The 25,893-nt window shown below is 39.6% G+C and overlaps 1 protein-coding gene across 1 annotated transcript; it reads left to right on the top strand.

Annotated features, from left to right (window-relative positions):
- Positions 1–1,231: 1,231 nt before the first annotated feature.
- Positions 1,232–25,893, top strand: MARCHF7 (membrane associated ring-CH-type finger 7). The gene is given in 11 exon segments (XM_014249457.2): positions 1,232–1,339; positions 6,865–7,015; positions 11,108–11,266; positions 13,363–13,534; positions 15,100–15,264; positions 16,899–18,012; positions 18,274–18,443; positions 19,664–19,773; positions 21,205–21,318; positions 24,991–25,096; positions 25,099–25,893. Coding segments are annotated over 10 exon segments (2,304 nt in total). The 5' UTR covers positions 1,232–1,339; positions 6,865–6,874; the 3' UTR covers positions 25,152–25,893.

Here is a 25,893-nt window from a genome sequence, read left to right as displayed (position 1 = left end):
ATGGAAATAGAATAAAGGATATTGCTAAACATAGCAATAGGACTGTCTATAATTTAGGTGCCACCTGTTTAGTTTCTAACCAGCCTGGCTGGTCTTACACATGTCCCAGTTCTGCCAGACCTATCAGGCATGGACACACTGAATTTTTATGTGTTGTAGCCCCATGTCAGGGTGGCTGGTTGTGTTTTCTTCCCTTTTTAAATTTTCTTTTTTTTTTTCCTTCCTTTTTCCTCTTTTAAAGAATAGCCACCCTGCTACTGTTGCACACCCCTTTATCTGACTTGCAAAGCATGATCTGTGGCACTCAGTGTGATACTGGGATTCAGGAAAGCCCTGCTGCAGACGGATGGCAGATGGACGTTGGATCAGTAAAATACTGAGACTTATGACTGCTGTGGTACAAGTCCAGACTCCTCAGTAATAATATGACCTGTCATCTTCAGGGCCTGCCTCAGAAACACAGTGTGAAGCCTCTGCCATGTTCTGTAGTGGCCAGGGACACTGAAAATCATCATTTGTTTATGACTGCTAATCTAAAACCCTTGATTATGTGAAGACTTGGCGTTTTAAGAATTTGGGAAGATTATCTCCTGATTTCCTACATCATGCAACATCTTCCCCTCAAGAGAAAATGCCTGCCAGTGTCTGTTACCTTTAAGAGGACAAAACTGAGGCCTCAATGCAATTAAAATGAATGGCAATTCTGTTGCTTGGCCGTTGAGGCAGCTGCGTCCAACATCCCCATTCCGCCGTGCCGTTCAGGCCCGCTGTACCTGGTCACGAGAGACGGGGGAATTAATTTACAGGGTTCAGGCAATAAAGAAAATGTGACACAGAAAACTCAAAGAAAACCGTATTGCAGTTTTCAGACTGAACGTGGAAGACGATTCGGACGTCCCCGAGGACGCTGCTCCGCGCACAAAAAGGAATTCCGTCACTCCCAGCAGGGTTTCTAAGCGCCCGCCCGCGGCCCGCCCGCGGCCCGCCCGCGGCCCGCCCGCGGCCCGCCCGCGGCCCGCCCGCGGCCCGCCCGCGGCCCGCCCGCGGCCCGCCCGCGGCCCGCCCGCGGCCCGCCCGCGGCCCGCCCGCGGCCCGCCCGCGGCCCGCCCGCGGCCCGCCCGCGGCCCGCCCGCGGCCCGCCCGCGGCCCGCCCGCGGCCCTCAGGGCTCCGCCCTCACCGCGCCCCTTCCGCGGGGCTGGCCTGCCCGGCCGCAGCTCTCGCGAGAGCTGGGAGTGGGCGAGCCTGGCAGGCGGGCGGTCTGGCGCCGCCGCCATTGTGTTGTGGGAGCGGCGCGAGCGGGCGGCCCGGTCCGGCCCGCGCGGCGGCCCGGCCGTGACGGTGAGTACGGACCGCCCGCGGCGGCCGGTGCGGCTCGGGCCGCGCCTGCTGCGGGGCCCCGCCCGCCCCAGCGGCCTCACGCCAGGGCCGGGGGAGCCATTTTGTGCCGTGCTGGGACCGATCCACCCACCCTTCTCTCCGCCATCGCCCCCAACGGCCGCTCGGCTCTGCGCCCGCTCGCCTAGCGAGGCCGTGTGACACCTGGTGCCCCCTGTTCCTGTCCGCCCTCCTCGCGGCCTCTGCCAGGCGTTTGGGCCGGATGCTGACTGGGCAGCGGGATCGGGTGCGGCCGCGGGCGCCGGCCGGGCCCGAGCTGTGCGGGCCGCTCCCCGGGGCCTGGCGGGGGAGGTGCGGTGCCCACGGCGGCTCTGCGGAGCGCCTGCTGGCTGCGGGAACAGCCCAGCATTAGGGCACCAGCCGCGGCAGCGTGGGCAACCATTTGTAAATATTCTTGCTCCTCATTTGGCTTCTGAGAGGCTTCTGAGTTATTTGTCAATTTCACTACACTGAAGGTTGAGAAAATACCCGTAAAGAAGAATTGCACAATCTGAAAGACTCGTGAGTACTGTCTTGTTTATCATAAAAACGTGACTGTGAGTAAGCCCCGAGGAAGACACACGAGCACAGGTTGCTCGGGAGAAAATCTTATGAATAGTTTTGTGTTAAACCACACAAAAGCATGTAGACATGAGAGCTCGAGTCTTAGAAGTGTCAGTGCAGTTCCAAGCTAGAAGAATGAATTTAGGAGCAGGCAGTGAAGCTTATGCTTCCCTCTGATGGAGGGTACAAGATTGCTTAAAACTGGTGGTAATCATGGAAGCTGAAGGAATCGAGGCAATCGATTTAGTCTTTTGAGATTGCATTGCTTTCTCTCAGAGACCTCTTGGATCTTGTATTGCTTTGTTATCTCCATCCATGGCTGTATAAGGGCTAGTTCATATTTTGGAATGCTGTTGGAGGGGTGACAGATCAAGAAAGGCAGGACAGTTGATCTGTGTGCTGAAAATAGGCTGTGCAGCTCCACCTCCTTTTTGAAGTTGGTCATCTGTTTCTCAGGTATGACTTTAAGTTTTATTTCAGTAAGACTTAACATTTCATTCAGAACTTGTTTTTTGACCAAGTTTTGAGAGGTATTTGCGTATGTCCCTTATTTCAGGAGTCTCTAGAGTTGTTTCCAGATTTTTTTATGAGGTTTTTATTGCTAAGTAGTGTAACATGGCATAAGCTGATGAAATATGTTGCTTTGATGAGAAGAGTGCTGCTCATCTTGCTGTACACGTTCTCATTTCTCTGTTGTTGAGTATGAGCACGAATGGTCTTGAAATAATGGAGAAGTCAGAAGTATGTTTTCACTGGTTAATCTGTTGAGGATTCTCAATGAAGGACACATCAGGTGTGATATCCGAGTAAGGTGTTCCTTTACTTTTTGGCAACAACCAGTTTTTTAATCAGTTCAGACTACAACCTAATTTCTGTTACTATGATGATTATTATAATTTCCTTAGAGAAGGAATTTAAGTATTTTTTGGTCTCACTACCTTCTGTGTAAATTGAGGTGTCTACTTTGTCATTATAGAACTCACTACAGCATGTTAATTACAGCTTGGGGTTTGTTGAATTCCTGTGTGTGCAAACAAAATGCTTGAGCTTTTGAGTGTTTTTCTTCAGGAAGACCCTTAAGATGATGGTACTGTGAAAGGGAATCATTCTCATTCTGAAATATTGTGTACAAGACAATATTCCCCTTGCAGACAAATATAGTTGTGGCTTTAATATGTAGTTGTTTTTTAGCATGAGACCATTGTGTGGCTCTGTCCTGTGCTCTGTGATAGTTTAACATGCTCACCTTATTTATAACCACCTCATTGTGTTACCATGATAAGCATAAGCCTTGTATGTGTTTTGTTTTCAAGCCACCTATGAAGACAGTTGCATCTCAGACTTTCAAGGTACAGTGCTTAAATGGTATTCAGAGAACTCTGGGGAAAAAACACCAAAACCCAAAAGACATCTTACTAGCGTTGATCACCAGAGGTGAAATGCCTAGATCTAGTTTTGTCTATCTAGTAAATGGACATCATAGGTCCATTGACTTCAGCTTCATCTCTGTCCATCTGAGTAAAACTATGAGGAAAGGCTGAAATAATTTGGGCTGTTTGGCCTGGAGAGGAGAAGCCTCTGGGGAAACCTCATTGCAGCCTTTCAGTACTTAAAAAGAGTTCATAAGAAAGATGGGGACAGACATTTAGTACAGCCTGTTGTGATAGCACAAGGAATAAATTTAAGGAAGGCATTTTTTATGATGAGCGTAGTGAACCATGGGCCCAGAGGGGTGGTGGATGTTCTGTGCCTGGAAACATGCAGGGTTCAGGTGGGATGGGACTCTGAGCCATCTGCTCTCATTGATGTCCCTGCTCGTTGCAGGGTGATTGGACTAGATGACCTTTAAAGATCCTTTCCAGTTCAAGCTATTCTATGATGTCTACTAGTTGGATTGCAAGTAAATTTTATAATGGATGCCCAGAAATTGAAGAGCTCTGGAGCAGCAGATTTTAAAAAATGACTCATCTTAATGGTATGCTTTGTGTCACTGCATCTTTATTGAAAGGTAAAATCCTATTTCCTTGATCAGAATTTCTTTGCCTAGATCATAAGGCTTTTTATTTAGCATCTTTTCACTTCTGCATCAGACACGGCAGATGTCAAATGCCTGTTCTTACATGACTGATTGATCTTTATAGCAGATCCTTCTCATTTGCTGGCTGAAGCAAAGACTGCAGAAAAAAATGTAAGGTTGTATGCAGGAAATTAATCATAGTGTATATACGTAAACTAACACATTAAATTTTGCCTTTTCTATTGTGCTGCCTTAACGTGGTTTGAACACCTTTTTTTGAGTATAGATTCTGGAAGATTTATTCACTTGTACGAAAAAAATACTCTGTAGATAGTATTATCCTGACATACTTGGATTGAAATCACAACCTGTGCTAATTTACAAGATTAGGCTGATGGCCAATGTTATCTGTCCTCTTGGGGCTACGACTGAAGGAGAAAATTAGTCTTGTGCCTATTTATGTGTATCTGTAGGAGCAATTTGCTAATTTTGGACTCCATTTCATCTTCTTCAGGTAATTGGCTCTGGTGTCCACTCTTCCACCCTGTCCTGTTCTGTGTGAATGCTCTTATTTTTTTCTGTTCTGTGGATGGTGCATAACCAATTTTATTAGTATTAGATGATTTATAATTTAGTCTTTGAAGTTGTCTTGTACTTCTGTCTTCTTTGCTGATTAATTTGGACATTAATTCCTACTAGTAGGAACTTTCACCCCTTCTTGAACCTCTGCATTTTCTATGTGTCCATGTCTTTCACCTATGCTGTTTAATTCATCTGGTTCCACACCTGTCTGAAACAAAGTGATTCAGAAACAGAATGGTCCATAATAGAGGAGATAATACCAGCACTCTTTGTCAAGTACTTAATAGTACAGAATTGGATCCATTATTCTGTGTGCTTGTTCCTTGTATTTTATATCAGGGTAAAACATAGACAAGCAGTGCTTTGAGTGTCGGATCTCGTCAAGGCATAAGGCTGTCCTGTCCAGCCTACACTCTAGTCTATATTATTGTGATATTATTTTAACTTCACAGTTTACAACTTTGATACTTAGTTGTTAACACTTATTGCAGCTTCATACAAGTACTAAACTTGTAGAGCACATTATAGCAGTTTATTCTGAAGGTCAAATTAACTGTCATTACAGTTTAGAAATAAATGATTGTTACATTTTATTGAACTAACGATCCACTTGAAGTGGTGTTGTTTAGATAATTAGGCTTGTCCTCAATTTCTTTTAAATTTCTACAGTTAACTGTTCTTTTGAACTCTGGACTGCTGCTTAGATAATTCTTATGGATACAGATGTGTTTACAATGTGAGTGTTGCATAAATTGCTGAATATTTACCAAAGGTATTAAATGTGATCTGGAAGATTAATTAATTAATTCAGTATATTAATGCAAAGTTGGACAAGTCAGCATTTCAGATTCCTAACCAGATCTTGTTTACCTGGTGATGGCTTTTGCAAACACAAATGGGTTACTAGTGTTGGAAGTGTGGTCTAGAAGCAGGTGTCCTCTGTAATACAAACCAGTAGCTCTTCTGCGCACAAAGGTAAACAATCACTTAAGCTTGCTATACTTGAAAGTCCTACTTGCACGATTAAGTATTTTGTCTACTTTGTGTTTTGGCTGCTGTTGTAAAGCTAGCTAACAACTGAACATGCATGAAAAAAGTGGTTAAGGAAACTAACCTCAGCTGTCCCAACTGTTAGAGAAGTCAGTGAACTTCTCTACAAACTAACTGTCTTTTACCAAGTATAATATGTAATTCAGCATGCCTTGAGCAAAGATGAAAAGTTGTGAGTATGTGGACTCACCTTGAAACTGCAGCCAGATGTGAAGTGTTTCAGGGTTGATGTAGCAGAGTTTTGCTGAGCGTGGTACTGATGAGCATGATTGAATTGTGGAAAAAATGTGCTTTGTTGCTGGATAGGGTTTTTTTTATCTGTATAGTTTACTCTTATTCTCAGAAGGCTGGGCCAGAATTAGAAATGGTTAAATAGACTGCAACACTTTGGCAAATCACTCTGTATCAGTGGGAGTCTCAGCCATCCTTTTGAGTTGTTATGTGTCATGCTACTCTTCCGTACTGCACCGTTGAGGATACTGTAGTTTCCTTAAATTTTTTTAAGAGCTACGGTTTGTGGTCTATTTCTGTCTGTACTGTCCTGAGAAGGAAGAATCTAACTGTCTGGAGTTCTAGGTAAACGTTAAATCAGGTACCATTTCAAGGACAGGGATATGTATAGGAGCGCTTCTCATGTGGAAAAGGCACCAGCATTTCTTTTGAAATTCCTAGGAATAGCAGAAGGCAGATAAACACTCAGCAAGTGAGAAGTGAATTTATGAATACTGTTGTGAGATACCCTGAGTTCCTTTGCATATGTTAGCTTCCATGGGAGTTGTCTTTGGAGAAGCTGAAGGCAGATAGGCTGCAGATGTGTTTTTTCACAGGAGGGTGAAGTTTCACAATTTCAACCCTGAGGAATAAGTCTGAATATAATTTCTGCAAGTGATGGATGGGGATGCAGTTCATTAGCAAAAACACAGTATATGAATTTAAGAAATCTGAGTAATCTGTTCCTGACTCATTTTGCATTGGTATGAGTACTGTGTGGTTCTTAAGGGAATACCTCTTACATTTATAATTGCAAGAATATATCGTACCAAATCATAAAAGGGACTGTAGTTTTCTAATGAGGGATGGGAGGAGATGTAAAGAGGTTAGAAAAAATAGGATAAGAACTTGTTTCCTCATTTTGCTGATGCACAGTCAGACCAAAGCACTGTGTAAATATTTGTCTGTGTGAATCATATTTATGTTACACCCAGAATGACCTGTGCCTATTACGCATGAGTTCCCTGCATCTGTGAGAAAAAATGATCAGTATGTCCTTGTACAGGATACAAAGAATGGAGTCAAAACCCTCAAGAATTCCTCGCAGGATATCTCTTCAGGCTTCCAACTCTCCTCTAGGATCCAGAACTGGAAACGGTTTATCTGGTGCATATAGTACAAGAGAATCTTCATGGAGATTAGAATCTGGATACCAGGTAATGTATTTTTATTGTTTTTATAAAATATAAGTAATTTTAAATGTGTCTTTTTACCAAGAAAAGCCCCAAAACTCAGACAAAATTGTTAAAATGCAAGAATTTACTAACCAAGCCATTGACAGTAATCAGTGAACTGGTAGTTCTAGATTTTCTGGTTTTACCTGTTCTTGTTTGTAGCTGCACCTTTAGAAATCAGCTGTTTAATGAATGAGAGGGCATCCTGATAATATGGATCTATTTTTTTATGAGTCACTGCCATCTTAAACCTGGATAAATGGGGTTTTCTGTTGAGGGAAAGGTGAGGGTTTTGTTTGAACTTTGACATGTGTAGGGCAAGACGCTTGATGTGTTGGTGATGCAAAAAGTACAGGACTATGTTGTCAGTTAACAAGGCTGTACCATTCTGCAGCATCTCTTGTGTCTATATTTTGAAAAGGTAAGAAGAGGAACTTTAGACTCTGTCGTGGTTTGACACTGGCCAAATTCCAGGCATCCACAACAGTCGCTCACTCGTTCTCCCCTGCTGCAGCTGGGCACAGGAGGGAAAAACTTAATGAAGGCTTCATGAGTTCAGATAAGGACTGGGAGAAAATACTCCAAGGGCAAAACAGGCTTAAATTTAAGGTACAAAGTGGATTTACTGCTAGCAAAATCAGAGGAGGATAAAGAGAAGTAAAATAAGCCCTGAAAAACACCTTTTCTTTTCCCAACCCCTCTTTTCTTCCCTATGACAGTGCAGGGAGACAGAGCATGGGGGTTTTGGTCAATTTGTTGCCTGAGCTTTTCTTCCGCTTGGCTTAGAGTCCTTCCCCTCTGAGGCCATGGGGTCCCTCCCATGGGAGACAGTTCCCCATGAACTTCTGCAGTGTGGGTCCACTCTCACGAGCAACAGTCCTCCCAAAACTGCTGTGGTGTGGGTCACTCTTCCACAGAATGAGGTCCTCCAAGGACAGGCTGCTCCAGCCTGGGAGCAGGGGCCCTCTCTCTCCACTGGGTCTCCCACTGGATCACAGCCTCCTCCAGGAATTCATTTGCTCCAGTGTGAGCACCTCCTCCACAGACTGCAGGTGGATCTTTGCATCCCTCATGGACCCACGGGCTGCAGTGGCACAGCTGCTTTATCAGTGGTCTTCCCCAGGGCCTGCAGAAGTCTCGGCTCTGGCGCCTGGAGCACCTCGTCCCCTTCCTTCTCCCCTGTCCTTGGTGTCAATGTGTTGTTTTCCCTCACACGTTCTCACCTCCTATTCTGTTGTGCCTTGAATTAAATCTGCATCTCTACTTTTGTTTTGATTTCTTCTGAAATCTGTTATCACAGAGGTGTGTTAGCATCATCTGTAATTGGCCTAGCATTTGCCAGCAGCACATCCATCTTCAGAGCCATCAGGAAGTGGCTTTGCCAAACAAGGTGGACACTTCCAGCAGCTAATCACAGAAGCCACCTCTGTGGCCCCCCAGCCACCAAAAACCAGGCTGTGCAAAACCAACACAGACTCACATTAGCCTGTCATGTCTGTACGTTAGGACAGCTGGGCTTTGTGTGCACTACATGGGACTGAAAAAAAGGCCTTTTGCTATTTCACAAACAGCATTTTACACTAACCGAACTATGTTTGTGGGGAAGGAGAGCTGTGCTCAAGAGGAAGTATTCACACTGTTCAGGTACTTGCAGTTTGGGAGAGTATTATGGGAAGCAGATATTAAACTACTGTAGAAATTATTTTTCACACTTGGAAGCAACAGATAGCAGTTTGGCTCAATTATCTTAGTGCTTTTTTTCTGCTCCTGTCAGCAATTCCCTCCTCAGTTTTTGGCCCAGAAATGTAACCCCATTTTGGTCTTTGAAATGGCAGAAATTTAACTCTGGGATTAAATGTTCATCTTTTAAAAAAAAAAAAAAATGGTTGAGAGTTTGGTCCCTGCTGACAAGCTGTCTGGGGTGTTGTATTATATAACACCTTTTTGAGAAACAGTTCTAGAAGTAATGGAACATTATTTTTAGCACAGTTAAATGTATGTGTGTTATGTTTTTGTTACCTCTAACATGCATGTGCTTGTTATTATATAGGCTATAGAGAATGTACAAGGGGAAGCAGTTGTCAGTCATTTTTATGTTTTGGAGTCCTACATGTGTTTCGCTGTCTGGCTGCTCAGCAAAAGCAAATCAGAAAGTCTTACTCTTTTGTGGAGATTTATGGACATAGTCCACACACAGTGTGTGTATACTGAAAGCCATTGATCAGAAGAGAAGTCTTCAGCTGACCTGGTGCTGTGAAATTTGATCTGTTACTGCTGTAAAAGGATTTTGACACAATGTACCTTTCATTATTTCATTTATTACATGAACTGCAATGTGCTCACTGCACTGTGTGTTCTTTTGACTATTTCCTGTTAAGCAAAGAGATTCTGCACTGAGGAATGATCTCATAACACTTGCCAGTTAAAACAGAAGGGAAAATATTTGTATAGAAGTTTGTGTTGTACCCCTTTTTTCCACTCCCAGTTTGTAGAAGGTAGTCTGAGAGCACATTATACAAGACTTTTGCTTAGTGATAAAACCATAGGGAAGCTCTCCCTCTTGACTAACCTTTGGTGCTTACAGAGCTGGTAGGAACAAATTGCATTATTCCTTGCAGATTAAGATTACAGAGACAGAAGCAAGAAGGTTTAAGTCCAGTCAGATAGGAATGCAAAGGACTACAGGTGTTTTCACTTCGTTAATCCATTCAGAAACGTACCTTAAAGTATTTAAGATTTAGTTCAGTTACAAATAATTAAAAATTTGTCATTTAGAAGAAAAAATTTGACTATCAGTAATTCTTTGGGTATAAACAGGACTTGGATTTTTAATACAGAATTTCTATAAAGAGAACACTTGATTATAGGTTAACTCAAAAACTTTTGGGACAGATCAGTCATATTTGTGTTTGGTTTTGATTAGAGATAACAAATAAGAAAGGTTTCTGTTGGGTGGGTTTGTTGTCCTTTTTTTTTCATACAGGTATGGAATTCTCATACGTCATGCACTTTTGAGATCCATCTGGGTATTAGCCTCTGCTTATCTGAGGAGGCATAACAAAGAGGTTAATTGTAAACTAATCAGATGTGTCGGGATATAGTGTTGTTGCTAGGTAACTTTAAAATACAAAAATCAGTGTCACGATATGAGAAAAAAATTCCCATCCTTTATAATACAACACAGTAAACATTTTATGACAAATGAATTATGAGTTTTGGGGTTTTTTTCAGTGGAGGCATAGGGTCAAGAGTAGTTTATAAAATTGTTTTGAATGTTTTCCTGATCACATTTTTCAGCTACTGAAAATAGAGACCATAACCAGAATACCTTATGTAGGGCTTTATTGTCAAGTTCTGACAAGGGATGTTAAGTAGTCTTAGGCTGAACTGAAGGAAAAAAACAAGCTGAGATTTTTGTATTCTATTGGTTGGTTTTGAATGCTTCGTTGTTGCTTTTAAGAAATGGTGATGGCAACTGCTGTGTTTGTTTGTAGTATTAATAGTTTATAGAAAGAGAATGGACAAATAATCACTTAAAAATGCTGCTTAGTGTTAATAAAATGGTTGCATTTCTGTTATTGCTATTCGTTTTGCTAATCTCCATGATTATTCTATGGAGCAAATTAAATTGCAGTCTCTTTCCTCAGTTATAATCTATTAATTGAAATTCAGCTTGCTTTAGTGGCCAAAGAGGTGTTTTTGTTGTCATGGAGACCCTTTCTACACCTGTAGGGGTTTTTGCATAACACTTAAAAATGAGGCCCTTAATTCTGCCCTGTTGCTGCAGCGACAAAGGCCTTACACTTCAACTTTTTATTGTCCTAGGTCAAAACAGAGGAGAGATGAAGGAGCTGCTATAAAGTACTTAAAAAAACCAAAAACAAACAACAAAAATCTCCTTTTGCCAGTGGTTCTCTCTAAGCCTGTTTCATTTGTTGGCTATCCCTCAAGGTTTCTTATTAAATGTTTCCAGATTTGTTACTGATTCCACTTCCCTGTATTTTCAATATTCAGATCAGATACTGAGTTATTTCTGAGTTACAAGATGCATATGATAATCATGTTGTTCTTCAGGAATCCCGTGTATTGAATAGTTCCAGTAGAGACTGGAGTATTGGAGAAAGGGACAGCCGTGAAACTCCTTGGAAGCTTACAGCGTCATCTCCACCTCGCTACTCAGGGACCATTGATCACCCTCATTCTGGAAGATTTTTGGGAGGCAGAAGCAGATTGGTGAGAACTGTTAATGTGTGATACTTGGGAAAAAATATTGAAACCCCAGGGTTTTACTTTAGTCTTCCCAATCTGAAAAGTTGCCAGCAGGTCCTCTCTATAATGTTTCTAGATAAGTAAATCTTACTAATTCAAGATGGAGCAAAAGCTAGAAGATAACAGTGTTAGAAAACATTCAGAGGATGAAAATAGCATTGTCTGTTAGTTTTACTAAGAGTTAAGAAATACATTTGAAGTTAGTAAAAAGAAAAAAGGAGGGAGTGATTAGAATCTCAGGACATGTTATAGTCCTGTTGGTGGCAAAGTTGCTATTATTTATACTTGTTCCCTCAGGTATTTCCAGGGCGGTGTTTTTTGGATGCTACTAGCTTTGTGAGTTAAGACGAAGTTCATGCGTTTGGAGACCTGCTTTAGGAAATTTAATTGGGAGATCTAGTTTATAGTCTGCTTGTTCTTACTTAAATGCTGCTTAGATCATAATGTGAAAGAATAGTTACTTGAGATTCAAGACTCAGGCCCAAATAGTTTGTCTTAACTATGTTCTAGAATTTGCTTTTTTAGCTCCCAAGAATAAAGTCATTTGCTTGTGACATGCTTATGTATTGTACAGTGACAGTAAAACACTGACAGTAAAGCACAGTAGAACTATTAAGATAGGAAAAGCAGAAAACTTTGAGCAAGTTAGATGGGACGATAGCGAAATAAAAATTCTGCGCACTTTCAAAGTGAAAAGGTTTTGGGTTCGTAACAGTGCTCGCATTGTTAAAGAGGTGTTGGTTTTCTTAGGTGACTTGAAGGTGAAGACACTGAGATATCAGGGGGTGAAGAGGGAAGAACAAGTGTGCACGTGTTGGCCTTCAGGGGAAATCATGGTAGATGGCTACATACAGTTTAAATGCAAATGGAATCTGTGGTTCTAAGTGGTCTACCTATCTAGTTAAATTAGTGCTGTAGTTTTCCAGGTGAAAACCCTTTTTTTTTCCCCATTAAGGTTAATTATTCTTTTAAAGTAAATTCTAATGCAAGTAAGTCTTGTGGAAGACACTCTGAAAATTCCACATATCAAGTCGTAAATGATTAAAAGATAAGTTAAATAGAAGATAAATAAGGGAAAGTAACCTGGCTTTGTACTTGGTTTCTGATGTTAGCTTGTCTCCCCTATCTGTTTTTTTATGATGTGATAAGGGAAATACTTAAGAGACTTCTTAGTTTGAAAGAGTAAGAAGTTGTGGCTTAAACTTAGTAAAAACCATAACTAAGTAGAAATAAAACACAGATATAACATATTCTAATTTTGTTGATCTTTAAAAGATCTTGGTTGTTGATAGTTTCTGGGAAGACAAAAAGCTCAATTCAATTCAGCTGTTTGACTGAGCTCAACTTTTTCTTTTTTATATGAAAAAATAAACTCGATGTATTTCAAATAGAAAATGCATGCCTTGACTGTAAGTAACCATATGAGCAGCTTTGTAGGCTATTTCGATTTTTTTTTTCCCTAAGTCCTATAGTGCTAGCTTTTGAAAACTGTTTTATTCCAGTGCTGTAAACTGGAAAAATTGGTTTGTACCTGTTCCTTACTCTGAATTCCTTCAGTTGCACTTGAACTTATTGTAATCAAAATATACTTGTTTTAAACAGTTTTCCTGAAGCTTACTCCTTAGCTAATTATATTTTAGCTTGATAACAAATAAGTTGGATTAGTTAAACTGTTAAATAAAATAACGTAACTCTTCAGCTTTGGCCATTTCTAGAGAGCAAAGGATCTATAAAGCTATATTTGATTGTATTTATAGCATCTTACAGGCCAGGCATATGGGTTGTTTTCCCCTTTTTACAGCAATTTTTGGTTGAAAGCCAAATCTATCTGTAAAGGAAATACGATGTTGAATGTTATAGAAAGTGACTTCTGTTGGTAGGACTGTATTGGGTAAAGCTGGAAATACTAATTGAGCACAAGTATAATTCCTATGTTAGTTTTTGAAAAAAGGTTTTGTATCTAAAGTTATTCTTTACAATTTTTGTGAGTTTTACATCGCATGCACTTTTGTGCAGTGTAACTGTTATACTATGTAATTTATTTTTTAATGTTATTTCAGTCTACATCTTCTTCCTCTCATTTCACATCTGGGTGTTATGGTGAGTCTGAGAGAACTCAGGGAGCATATTCAAGACTGCATAGCCAGCAGCAAGATAGTGATTCAAAGAGACCTAAACTATCTTGTACATCTACCTCTTCTGTGAGAAGTAATGGCTTGGCTGCCTTTTCAGGTGAGTTACATCCAAATTGTCTGAGTAGTAAGATCAGGTTTTATCAAGTTTTAAAATACTTGCTTCAAATATTACGCTTTTTATCTTTCTTAAGTAATAAAAATTTATTCCTGTCTGAAGAGTATGTTCACAATGATAGCAGTATCCAAAGTTCCAAGTGTGCTGTTAACATGGTTTTTTGAAAATCCAGTTGTACTCATATAATTTCAGAATTATTACCTGTACCTATTCCATCTGTGGTCAAGCTGAACTTCATGGCTCAAACGTACCTTAATTGGTTAAGATTTCATGAGTGCAGCTGCTCTTATTTCATGAGTCAAATGGTGTTGATACACCAGTGTGTGCCAGGGACAGCAGAAAGGAAATCTTTACCATACTTAGCAATATGTTCTAGCACAGTGTCATGCCTGGTTAGGGCACTATTGTTATGGGTCGGGGAGGAAAGTGTTCCTTTTTTAGCAGGGCCTGAATTAATTCTCTAGGTCCTGGCTAAAGAAACATTCTACACTAAGATCTTTTTCAGGAAGACCTGAGATTTTCCTTAAAAGCTGTAAGTTTGTGAAACTTGGGTAGACAGAATTTATGCAGTATGCCCACAGAAGTCTAAAGCTCAGGAAGTAATGGTCAAAACCTTACACTGAAAATATTACTAAAAAAAAGTAATATGATACAGATCATAAGATTAATTCAGATTGCCCTTGTGAGTATGAATTAATGGGTTTTTCAAATAAAAATTAATCAATTCCTGCTCAAACCTCAGTATTATTGATACTTTCTTACTGTGTTAATAAAATGGCAACCATTAACATTTCTCATTATGGTGTAGGACTGTTTATCTTTCCATTTCTACATTGGTTAGTCCTCGCACTGCTGACCAATGAGTGCTTAAATTTGATTTTCTAAGTTAGCAATGAAACGATTTCAAGGTGAGTTTTTCAGAGCCATTGAAGACAACTCTTTTGGAACAAGACTTTTTGTCCACAGCTGACGTATCTACAGTTCACTATGCAGTTGTTTGAGTTAACAAAAAACAAGATCTCTTTTTACACTGAAGTGTTTCACTCTGTAATATAAACAAGGACGGTGTTAGTCATTGTTCTTAAAGTTGTGTCTAAACTGCATTTAAGCTTCATCAGCTGTTTTTATGAGAAATGGAAATTTAACTTAAGTAGTGTCAAGTAGAATGGCAGCGTTTACTAAGTCTCAAGCTGCTGTTTTGCTACAGTGTGAAACCTTTTTAAAAACTAGCTACCATTAGGAAGCAAGATGCTACTTCTCTTCCTCTTCCATCCTGTAAGAGTGTTAATGGGTCTGACTCTTCACAAAAGTATTACGACGTTTTGTTTGATTTAGCTTTTAGAACTAATTTGCTGCAAGATGAAGTGAGTGCAGTGTCAGCAGAGTGCACTTAGCCATATGTTGGCAGCTGGTTCCTTGGTCAGCCTAGTGGTAATGTTACACTTGCCCTTGATGTGAACAACAAAAATGTCTGCATAAGTGCCAGTTTTAATGTATTTTTAGATTATTACAAAAACAGGGGGTTTATTTACTTTTTTTTTTTCTAGATTCCTCATGGAGATGCAGTAGGATTCCTAGATCTTCATCGGTAATGCTTGGCTCCCTTGGAACTGATGTGATGAGAGAGCGAACGCAGTCAGAAAGAACAGATCTGTCTGTTAATAATCTGGTGGATCCCGGCTACAGAAACAGTGACTTTTCACCTTCGACATGTATGTTTTGTGTAACCAAAAGCTCATAAACCTACAGTTTGTATGGCTTTTAGTTTCTTAACACATTCATAGGATCACAGAATGATTTGGTTTGAAGGAGACCTCTTGTTCCACCCCCTGCCATGGGCAGGGACACCTTCCACTATCCCAGGTTGCTCCAGGCCCCATCCAACCTGGCCTTGAACACTTCCAGGGATGGAGCCTCCAAAACTTCACTGGGCATGTTCTTTTAATATTTTATTCAAAACACTAACACAAAATATATTTGAAAGTATCCTTTCAGATAAAGTTGGTTGGCCACTTTCCATGCATTGACCAAACCATCAAAGGGTCTGTGAATGATCTAGCTTGTAGATGCATTCAGTCATGTGAAAGTGGTGGTGGTGGTGGCCACTCTAACTCTGTGATTACTCAGTAAAGCTCTTCTCTTGTTTGTCTTAAAATCTCTTTGTATTTAGGTATGGGAAGAGAAATAATGTTGATTTGACCCAGGAAAGTTTTTTTCTTAAAGGTGCTGCATATTATCTCCTTTTGTTTGGGTTCTCTAATGGTTTTTAGGGAAAAATGCTAGACCACTGAAAATAAAAATTAATAAACACACACTTAACATGAGGTGAGAGGTTTGTCTCATGGCAACTAGTAGGACTAGTAAGGACTTCTGCACTGTAATTTTCATTTTCTGTTCAGAGTGCTGTGACCTTCTAGAGCTGTCTCAAGGGAAGCTCACCATTAGTCCTGATCTGCAGTGTTTTGCAGATGCATTAGTGGTATTTTGTAATGCAGAAGTTTAAAAAAAACCCCCACGTTTCTAAGTAGAGAAGATAAGCAGAAAAGATAGAAACTACTTTCAGAATTTGCCCTGTAGTCTTGCCATGACAGAAGAATATATTTTAATGTCATCATACTCCTAGCACTTTTTAGTAAGTGCACAGTTCAACTACTCTGCCTGGTAGAGCCTAATGGGAGAAGTGGATTGGTGAGCAACCTTGCTTTGTACTGTCTATGCTGCATTTCTAGCAGTAGTGCTGCTATTAAGTGCTATAAAATTAACTCCTCATCTGTGTTCCCTGATGTGTAATTGTAAGTATATGATAGATGATTGGCATCTGTGCAGATGTTTTGTTAGCTGGAATCTGCTAGGTAAGTAAAGCTCATCTTCAGCAGTAAATGGTGATTGCAATGCAGAACCCATTAAAAGCAAGTCACCAGAACTACAAAGACGAAAGTTTTAAAATTGAGAATACATAGAGAGCTTCTGTTTCCTACCTTCATCTATCCATGCTTGTTCCTCCTTCCCCCTTTTCCCACCCACAACCCTCCACTGCAGCCGTTTGAGGAAGGAGACTAGCCACCTCAGCTGCTTCATGTGAACTACAGTTCATCTACAATGGAATTCTTCTCAGTGTGTTGAGATACTCAGACAGCATTTACAGAAGATATGCTTGTAAGAATGATAGGATGGTTTGGGTTGGAAGGGACCTTTAAAGGCCCCCTAGTCCAGTCCCCCTTCAGTGAGCAGGGACATCTTCAGCTAGGACAAGTTGCCTAGAGCCCTGTTGAACCTGACCTTGAATGTTTCCTGATGTGTTTGAGCACATCTTGTCATAGTATTTTCCTCTACTTTTCTGCAATAGATCTTCAAGACAGGCCTGCCTCTTCATATGCAGAGGGAGCAAGACCAAAAGAGAACTCATTGAGCACTTTGAGGCTGAATGCACCCGTGAACCGCCAGTTGCCTTCTGATCATCAGCCATCTTTTTTCAACAGAGACTCTAACATGAGCTCTTCAAGATCCAGCTATTCTTCAAGACAAAGGAGAAATGAATTGGAATCTCCCCAGAGGAGTGTGCAGCCAGCATTTTCTCTTACTGCCATTAGAGATGAAACCCCTTCCTCGAGTGGTTCCGAAAGGGTTTTATCTACTCAGAGGTCACTGAATGAGTCTGCAGCTGACAGTGAAGGGAGGCGCACAACCAGACAGCTGCTGTCTCGTTTAGCATCTAGTATGTCATCTACATTTTTCTCTCGAAGGTCTAGCCAAGACCCATTGCCTACAAGATCTTTAGGTTCTGAAGAGTCAATGGTTGTCCCAAGAGTTCAAGCTACTACTCTGTCAGGTAGTAATGGAGCTGCAACTCCGGAAGTTCCAGGACTTCAGTCATCCGAAGCTTCTCAGGGGTTTAGTTTTCTTGGACGAAGATGGGGTTTATCAGGAGTTTCACAGAATCGCAACTCTGATTCTGATGGGGAAAGTTACAGATCAGACACTGAAAGTAGGAGCACAGGATCCTGGCTGTCATCCTCTTTGAGGAATAGATGTACACCTCTCTTTTCCAGAAGAAGAAGAGAAGGGAGAGATGAATCCGCAAGGATCTCTACCTCTGATACAACTGCTAGATCACAACATGTCTTTAGAAGGAGAGAGTCAGGTGAGGAGACCTCTCTTGAAGCATCACATAACCCTCCACGGGCTTCTGTTAGCAGACCAACACCTGCAGTATCTGTTATTTCTACAGCTACTTCCTCCCCACCAGATTCAGCCCCCAGTGGAAGAAGTTCAGGAATTCTGCCTGGTTCTCTCTTTCGCTTTGCAGTGCCTCCAACATTAGGAAGCAGCCTGTCTGATAATCTTATGATAACCGTAGATATTATTCCCTCTGGCTGGAATCAGTCTGATGGACAAGAAAGTGGAGAGTCTAAAATACCACCTTCAAGAGACCCGGAAAGACTCCAGAAAATTAAAGAAAGGTAAGGTTGCATGTTCTTTTGCAGTAGTAAAATGTACATGTTTTAACCTGAGAGGGCTTTCTGCAGTCATGACTTTAAAAGAAAACTTTCCTTTAGATGAGGTGGCATCTGAGTCCCCTGTCACCTATATTCTCACTTTTGTCTTTAAAGAAACTTGGTTTAATTCTCATAGGTTTGAGAATAGTTTGATAAGTGCAATTTTCCTTATAAAAAGTTCTACATGAAATGTCACAGCTTTTGTTGGTATTCCATCCTATTCAGCCTGCTTTTAGAAGATTCTGAAGACGAAGAGGGTGACTTATGCAGAATCTGTCAGATGTCCTCTGCGAGTTCTGACAACCTTTTAATAGAGCCATGCAAATGCACTGGAAGTCTGAAATATGTTCACCAGGAGTGCATGAAAAAATGGCTGCAGTCAAAGATAAATTCAGGTAAAGCAAACTCTAGACCAAGGTAGACTTCCAGTTACACAGGGAGGCTTATCAGAAGGATCACACTTACTGAGGTATTTGGTTGAAAAGTGGGGACAAACAGTAAGTAGTGTGGCACTTCCAGGCTTTTTGTGTCTGTGCAGTTTCTCATGTGAGTAGTTCCAAAAACTGTATTTCTTGTTTAGAGAACTACATTTTTTGGGGTTGTCTACTAAGGTGTTAGATAAAAGACAACATAGCAGAAGTGTAGCTTTAGAATTGCTCTGCCACTTTTCAGTCATACCACTTTGGGTGGCATTTGTTCCCCAGTCTTCCCTATGGAAATGGTTGTGCTTTTTTTCAAGACTTCTGCAGCCAAACTTACTGTTAGCAGTGATAGGAATTTGAAAATGCAAAATTGATTTCAAATTGTAACTCAAGTATGTTAAATTTTTTTTGAGATACTAACTCCTATTCAGAGCACTTTAAAATTGCTTGTTCAAAAATTATTTCAAAGTGCATATAAAATTCTTTAAGAATTTCTTTAAGAAACACTTCAAATACTGCATGCTGTAGAAATATTTTTGTAACAGATTGATTGACTGGTTTGTAAGTATCATCTACAATATTCTTAAAAATAGGTGGCTTGATCAAAGACATTAAATACTTTGTACCAAAGGAAGGTGCTAGTATCTGACATTTTTTACTGGGCACCAGAGGATACACATCAGAGTAGGGATGTTTTAGAAGCCTCAGCCAGTAGAAGAAGTTAATTTGAATTATTTAACTATATATAAAGATATAAGTTCACTATCAACTTGTTTTGTTCATCTTGTTGCTTCTAGAGGGGTCTGTTTTAAAACTGGTACTTAAGACAAAATGCTTCTTAACAATAACTTTATTCTTGTATATTCTTACTTTTGTGTGTATTTGGATTACATGGTACAATTCAGAAAGCCCAAGAAGCGATTTTATGCCAGATTTGCAGGAAGAGGCATCTTATGTCCAGAGTGAGGCAAAATAGGTGCAGCTGGATAGAGAGTAAACATTCTACAGTGTTTAAATTCTGACAGTAGCAGATGTCACTACATTCCTATTAGAGGCTTTCTTTTCTTCTAACCTTGCTCTGCAAAATAAAGCCATTAATTATGTAGAGTTTTTAATGTTTATATGAGTGTGTCGTATGTTATAGATTGTTGAAACTTGACACTGAGTTTTTGCCTTGCCCGCCTCCCCACCAGGTTCTTCTTTGGAAGCAGTGACAACTTGTGAATTGTGCAAGGAGAAGTTGAATCTTAATCTGGAAGACTTTGACATTCATGAACTCTATAGGGCACATGCAAATGAACAAGTTAGTATATTTTACCTTATTTGGTAAGTGTTATTTTAGTGCTGGGAGGGCAGTCTTTGGAGAAGCCAAATGCATCTCCGTTTCAGAAGGACTGTTATGCATATAAAGTAATGTTAATGTGGAACAGATTTTTCTCCTCAATATTCTGACTACCACTGCCTTCCTGTTATGCTTCCTAGAGCTGAGCCTTCAGTAAGGGTAATATATCTCTTTGCATATCTGTCATCTTTTAGCTTTGTAATCCAGTGTCTCTGCCACTGCATACTGGTGCAGTATGAATTCTAGCATGATTAGGTTGAATTTCACATTAAGTCAGGAGTTGCCATCAGTTTTAGCAGTTTTTGAACACAGTTTAGCAGTTGTTTTATATACACAGTTACAAACTTCTTTTGTTTCATTAGAGTGGTAGAAACTAGCCACTGCTGTAGCAGTTTCTAACTGCTCCTTCAAATAATTTCCTAACGTAAAAATAGTCAAAGGCCCATTGGTATTACTCTTGTTATTTCAGATAGAATATCTTAGAACTACTGGATTGCGTGGTATTTAAAAATGAGTGAATAAGACGAAGCTGGTGTTTTTAATAAACTTTACTCGGAGTGTTTTCCCCTGATCTCTGGGCTGTATTCTGACGATATACAAACACTAATGATACTAGCCTACCTCAGATGTTTAAAGAAAATACCAAGTGACATCAATTTTGGGGAAAACCACCAGCCTCTCATTTTTTTATTTAGAGTAAGTTCTTGCCCTAGTACTCTTAATTCCTATCAATTGGGGCAGTCTCTGAAAAGTCTTTCTCAAGAGTGCCATCATCTCATTTTAGAATTAGTGCTTATTGGTTGCTGTCACTGCACTTTAATAGAAATAAGAAGTTTGAATATTTTTCCTAAAGAATTGATTAAATTATCTGCTCAGCAAAAGTATTTTTAAAGTTTTTCTCTTATCTTAGTAAGTAGAGGAATTTTCTCAAATATTTATAACATTGTAACATTCTTAAAATATATTCCTTTATTTTGGCTTTCTGTGAAGCCTTGGGACCACAGAGCAGAAACCAGCACTGTAGGTTTTGTTTCCCCAAGTGATACAATACTCTGATTTGCACATTCTTTCATCTGAACTAATCATGCTGACTGAGATTTAATTTGTAGAACTGTATTCTAATCTTCAAGGATAGCATATTAGATTTGGGTTGGACCGGAAGTATAAATAGCTTTTCAGCAGCTTAAATTTTGTAGTATTATATTTTCTCAATTCTTTTGGAACAACAAGAGATAGATAGATAGATAGATAGATAGATAGATAGATAGATAGATAGATAGATAGATAGATAGATCTGTAATGATTCCATTAAAATCTAATTGTTGTTCTATTCAAATCATATATGCAGACGTATTACTGACATTCTGAATGTTTCTTTTGATCTCCTTTAAGGCAGACTATGAATTTATCAGCTCTGGTCTCTACCTTGTAGTGTTGTTACACTTATGCGAGCAGCGCTTTTCTGATATGTTAGGAACTGCAAACGAGGCCAGCACGCGTGTCAGGGTAAGTATGCAGTGATTTTCTGGCAGGAATTGTTCATACAGAGAACTTGGAAGCAGAAAGTTAGCTTGAGTGACCTAGGTGTTAGATACTCAAGAAACACACTTTTTAAACGAATTTAGGTCTAAAATGGGCTGTTCTTGTCAGTGCACCACATTTGGAAATTGAAGGTACTACATACTTGCAGGTACTCTGCTAGGAATGCTTTTTGTCAAGGTTGTTGGTAATTCATTAGTTAGCATACATGTTGTCATGATTATTGTGAATTTATGCAAAACTGGAATGTTAACCTTTCTCTGTGCCAAACATGCAGTTAAGAATGCTGGACTACCTGATTTGTTTAATTTTTCTCATTATGCAAGTCTATATTGCAAAGGTCTAGAATTTGCAGTGCTTGTCTGCTGGAGTACACCGAAATGTGTACTTGAATATTAACATTCTGCAAGAGCCTGTAGCTGTGATTGATTGAATGATTTCTCTGGCATTAGTCCAAGCTCTTACTAGTTGCATTTGACTCGTCACTTGAAAGGCCTGGCTTAGGAACATGTTAAGTACACCTCTAACCAGTGAGTGATCAGCATACAGAGTTCTTTCTGCATGCTGATTCACTCTTAAATCCAGTATTCTACATTTTTATTTGATACTTGATAATTAATCAGTGCTCTTAGTCAGCTAAGCTCCTGAAAAGCCCGTTATTTTTATGTTTTTTGCTTACATACAAAGAAGGGACAATATTAAGCTTATCCAATGCATATGGGAATGGTTGACTGCTAGCAGATACTACATTAGATTAGATCTTTGGAAGAGGCAGGACTGTGCTCTGTCTAATCTCTTAATGTATTTGGAACAGTGCTTCTCTTTTCTGTACAGATCCAACGTAGGGCTTGTATTTGGTGGTCCAGTTTCTGTGCTACAAGTGTAGAGGTTATAAAAGACAAATGCTCTTACCATAGCCAGCACCCAGCACAGGTTAGCTTGAGTGTATTGCAGAAGATATTTTTACTGGTTTCCCATCAGAGGAGGCGTTACATCATTTCATGTGTGATGCTGCATTTTGAACCAGTGAGAGCATCAGTGCTGATATTTGATATCGAGCACGTGAGTAAGCCAGGGAAACTAATTTTATCTGCTGTATCTCAGTACTTGGACTTTTAACTGAAGCAGTGATGCAGATTGGCAGTGACAAAAGAAAGCCACTTGGCTGAGATGTTTTATTCGTAGGAATTTTGGCTTTGGGTTTTGATACCAAGTGCTTCTAACATCAAACCGCCACCATTGCCTAGTAGTAATCCTGGTCTTAAGATTTTAATCGTAAACAAAAACTTGAAGTGTGCTTATGCATTTTTCATGAACCACATTCATTCAAAGGGTTCTGTTTCGTCATACTAGTCATGAATTAAATGAAATGGATTTAACGAATTCAGGTCCTTACCATGACTATGTTTTTCTGCATTACAGTTTTTAGGAATGTTTTTCATTAAACTGACATGTGTTTATGTTTGCTAGTTTCAAAATCGATGTGTGTTACAGACTGTAGAACATGGAGATGATGTTACAAGCTGCTACCACAAACATTTTACAGCTGAAATAACTGTGCAATAGCAATTTCATGTCAAATGTGTGGGGATTTATATTAAATTTTGCATTGTTTTTTGTAAGTTGTGCAAATGGGTTAGGATAACCAAGATCTGTCGTGAAGCTTTGGGATGTAAAAAGTGAAGAAAACTTTGCTAACTTGTTGCAAATTTCTGCAGATAACTTTGCAACTTTTAAACTACTTTCTCTCTGCCTTGTTTCTAGTTTATTAACCTTGCAAGAACTCTTCAGGCACATATGGAAGATATTGAAAGTAGGTGCTTCCACTCCTTCCCTCCCCTCCCATTAGATCAACGCAAAGCTAATGAGTACAATCCTCCTTGCCAAGATTCATAAACTGAACATAATAACTGAAAACCTTACTCAGCAGTGCTTTTTCCATCATCAGTAGAATTATTCTGAGGGGGAACCGATTTTAATTCTCCATGATTAATTTCCCAACAGCAGAGTCATTTAGACTACAGAAGTGTTATCTGCAATCGATAACAAAATTCCTTAGTAGTTACAGTTTGGTTATTGTAGTTCAGGTAATCTGTAATTACAGGATAAATGGTGATCTTTAGGTTGTTGCCTTTCACAAGAGTTTTAGTAGGAAAGAAGCATTTAGAACTGAATTTTACTGCATTTAAATTAGACATTTGCATTGCCATTTTTCTTCTCTTTCTTGCCCTCTTCTCCCCTTTGTTTTTTCCATTCACACACACTTTCTGGTTGTGTGGGTTGCTTGATCAGACCTGTCAGACCTTGTGAATGAAGTCTAAAAGTTGCCAATTTTGGCAAAGGATTAGCCTACTTTTCATCTAAGGGCTTTTTTTAGTGTGTTTAAGTTCAAAGCTATATGCTGATACATCTAAATTTCTGGTAAATATACCCTGGGTCTATTTCCGGGCATGTTGAGTAGGCAGTAGAAGGGTAGTTGGTCTACCCTTTTTTTTTCCTAGTGTGCATGTGAGTGTCTGTCAACTGTATATGGGTTTTCAGTACACAGGATGCATTTGGAATACTATAAGGAATGGGAGTGTGTGTTTGTGAAGGAGGAAGTTCAAAGTGATTATTTCTGCATTCAGAATGGTCAAAGGTAGACTTGAATTCTGAATTCATTCCTAAGTTATGTGCATCCTTAATGGAGGAAAAATTGAGTGTCATTTTACTCCTTAATTCAATTTGTATTTGATTCAGCCTTTAACTTGCAGGTGAGGAATACTGAGTTCTAGATTTCTTACTGATGCACTTCAGTTACGTTTCTCTTCTAAGAACGGAAGAAGCAAGGAGTCAGACTTTTCTTCCTTCTGTGTTCAGGGATGGAACAAATTACTCCAGTATAAATACTTCCTTGCCTGCAGACCTTGCTTAAGAGGACACACTAAATTCCTGTTACAGACAAGCTAATATTTTACAAACCTAATGTAGATGCGTGTACTGACTTTTCTATCATAGTTGACAAGTGTGTGTTTGTCTTTGAATTCACCTTGCAATGACAAAATCCTGTGCATATGTCGGCTTTGTGTTCATCTTGCATATGCTGAAAGAACAGGAGTGGAGAGAGGAGCTGCTTCCAAGTAGGCCCAGGTTGATTGCATTAAACAATATTTGTATATACATATATATATATCTAAAAAAAAAATATTTAAGAGTCTGTGTTTAGACTGCTGAATCTTTCTAGGTATTTTAGTATCCAAATTGTTAATCTAGTGAGTAATTTCTTTTCCTTATGTTGGGTGCTGCTGTAATGGATTGAGTATATCCTCCTCTGACTACTGCTGGAATTAGCTACTCTAAGAACTACATAAAAGTTGAATCTCTGGCGTAATTAAGTTTTCTTCCTCTTATTTTGAGGAAGAAGAGTAGGAGGACACTGCATATTGCATGTTCTATTGGGTTTTGATTAGAAAATGCTGTATTTTTCCAACATGAGATGCATTTAAGAATTAAGCTATGTGATTACTCAAGGTTTGGGTGGGTATTACAGTGTGCTGTTTAATATTATAAAATCACCTTTATTTCCTCTACTCATCCTAAAGTACTTTAATTTCATACATTTTTGTCAAGGCTTCTGATTACACTACATTGTTCCAACAGCTTCTGAAGATGATTCTGAAGACTGATGCTGGTAGAAGTTTCATACTGCAAGAAACAAACGGAATTGCTGCCGAAATGCTGAACTGGCAAGAACATCAACATGCATTTGTTTTATTCCTCTCCTTAGTAAAATGTGCATTGAATATTACTGTAGTTTTTGAAGCATTGTTGAATTCAAAATCAACTGCTGTACAGTGGAGCTCACTGGACTTGAGAACTACTCAGCATGTGTGAGGATTAGATACATAGAAAGCAACTTCCCTTTTTAAATTATGAGGATGTCGTGCTTTGTTTCGGAAGACATCAGATTCTGAATATTTAAGGAAGCTCTATCCCCCTTTGTGTTTTCTTCTTACTGTAGTCAGACCTCTGGTTTTGTCTTACCAAGTTTTGCTCCTGTACTGGCACAAAGGGATTATAGTGGGTTTCAGGGGGAGGGTGGGGATGCCCGTGTACTTAAATAGATTTTGTTTGGGTGTTCTTAAATGCCTCTTTTGCCGCATCGCGTAACTGATTGCTTCCATTGTTAATGAATGAACAGGAGGATAAGCAAGATACTGAAGAGACTGTTAGGGTTTGGGCTTATTTGAAGATTATTATTTAACTCAAAAAGCAATAAGAACTTGCAGCGGTCTTTTAATACTTGGTGATGGCTTTTTTATGTACCAGTTTGGAAATCTGAGATTATATTTGATATCATGTGGCTGTTCCATTATGGAATATTGCAGGCATAAACTCTTGCATTTCAGCATTCCTAGCAGATATGCAACTTGACAAAGACCTAAGGTTGTTTAATTTAATCAGACTTTTTTTAGATCCCACCTTCACTGTTCAAAGCACTGGTTATCAATGTGTTTTCTAGTGTTGTCACTTCTTTATAAATAAAGACAAAAGAGGTATGCA

This window comes from Pseudopodoces humilis, chromosome 8 (genome assembly GCF_049639895.1).
Source record: "Pseudopodoces humilis isolate 2021_Gansu_Grassland_sample_001 chromosome 8, ASM4963989v1, whole genome shotgun sequence".
NCBI lineage: Eukaryota > Metazoa > Chordata > Aves > Passeriformes > Paridae > Pseudopodoces > Pseudopodoces humilis.
The sequence above is the reverse complement of the archived record's forward strand: the minus strand, read 5'-3'. Positions and strand labels throughout refer to the sequence as shown.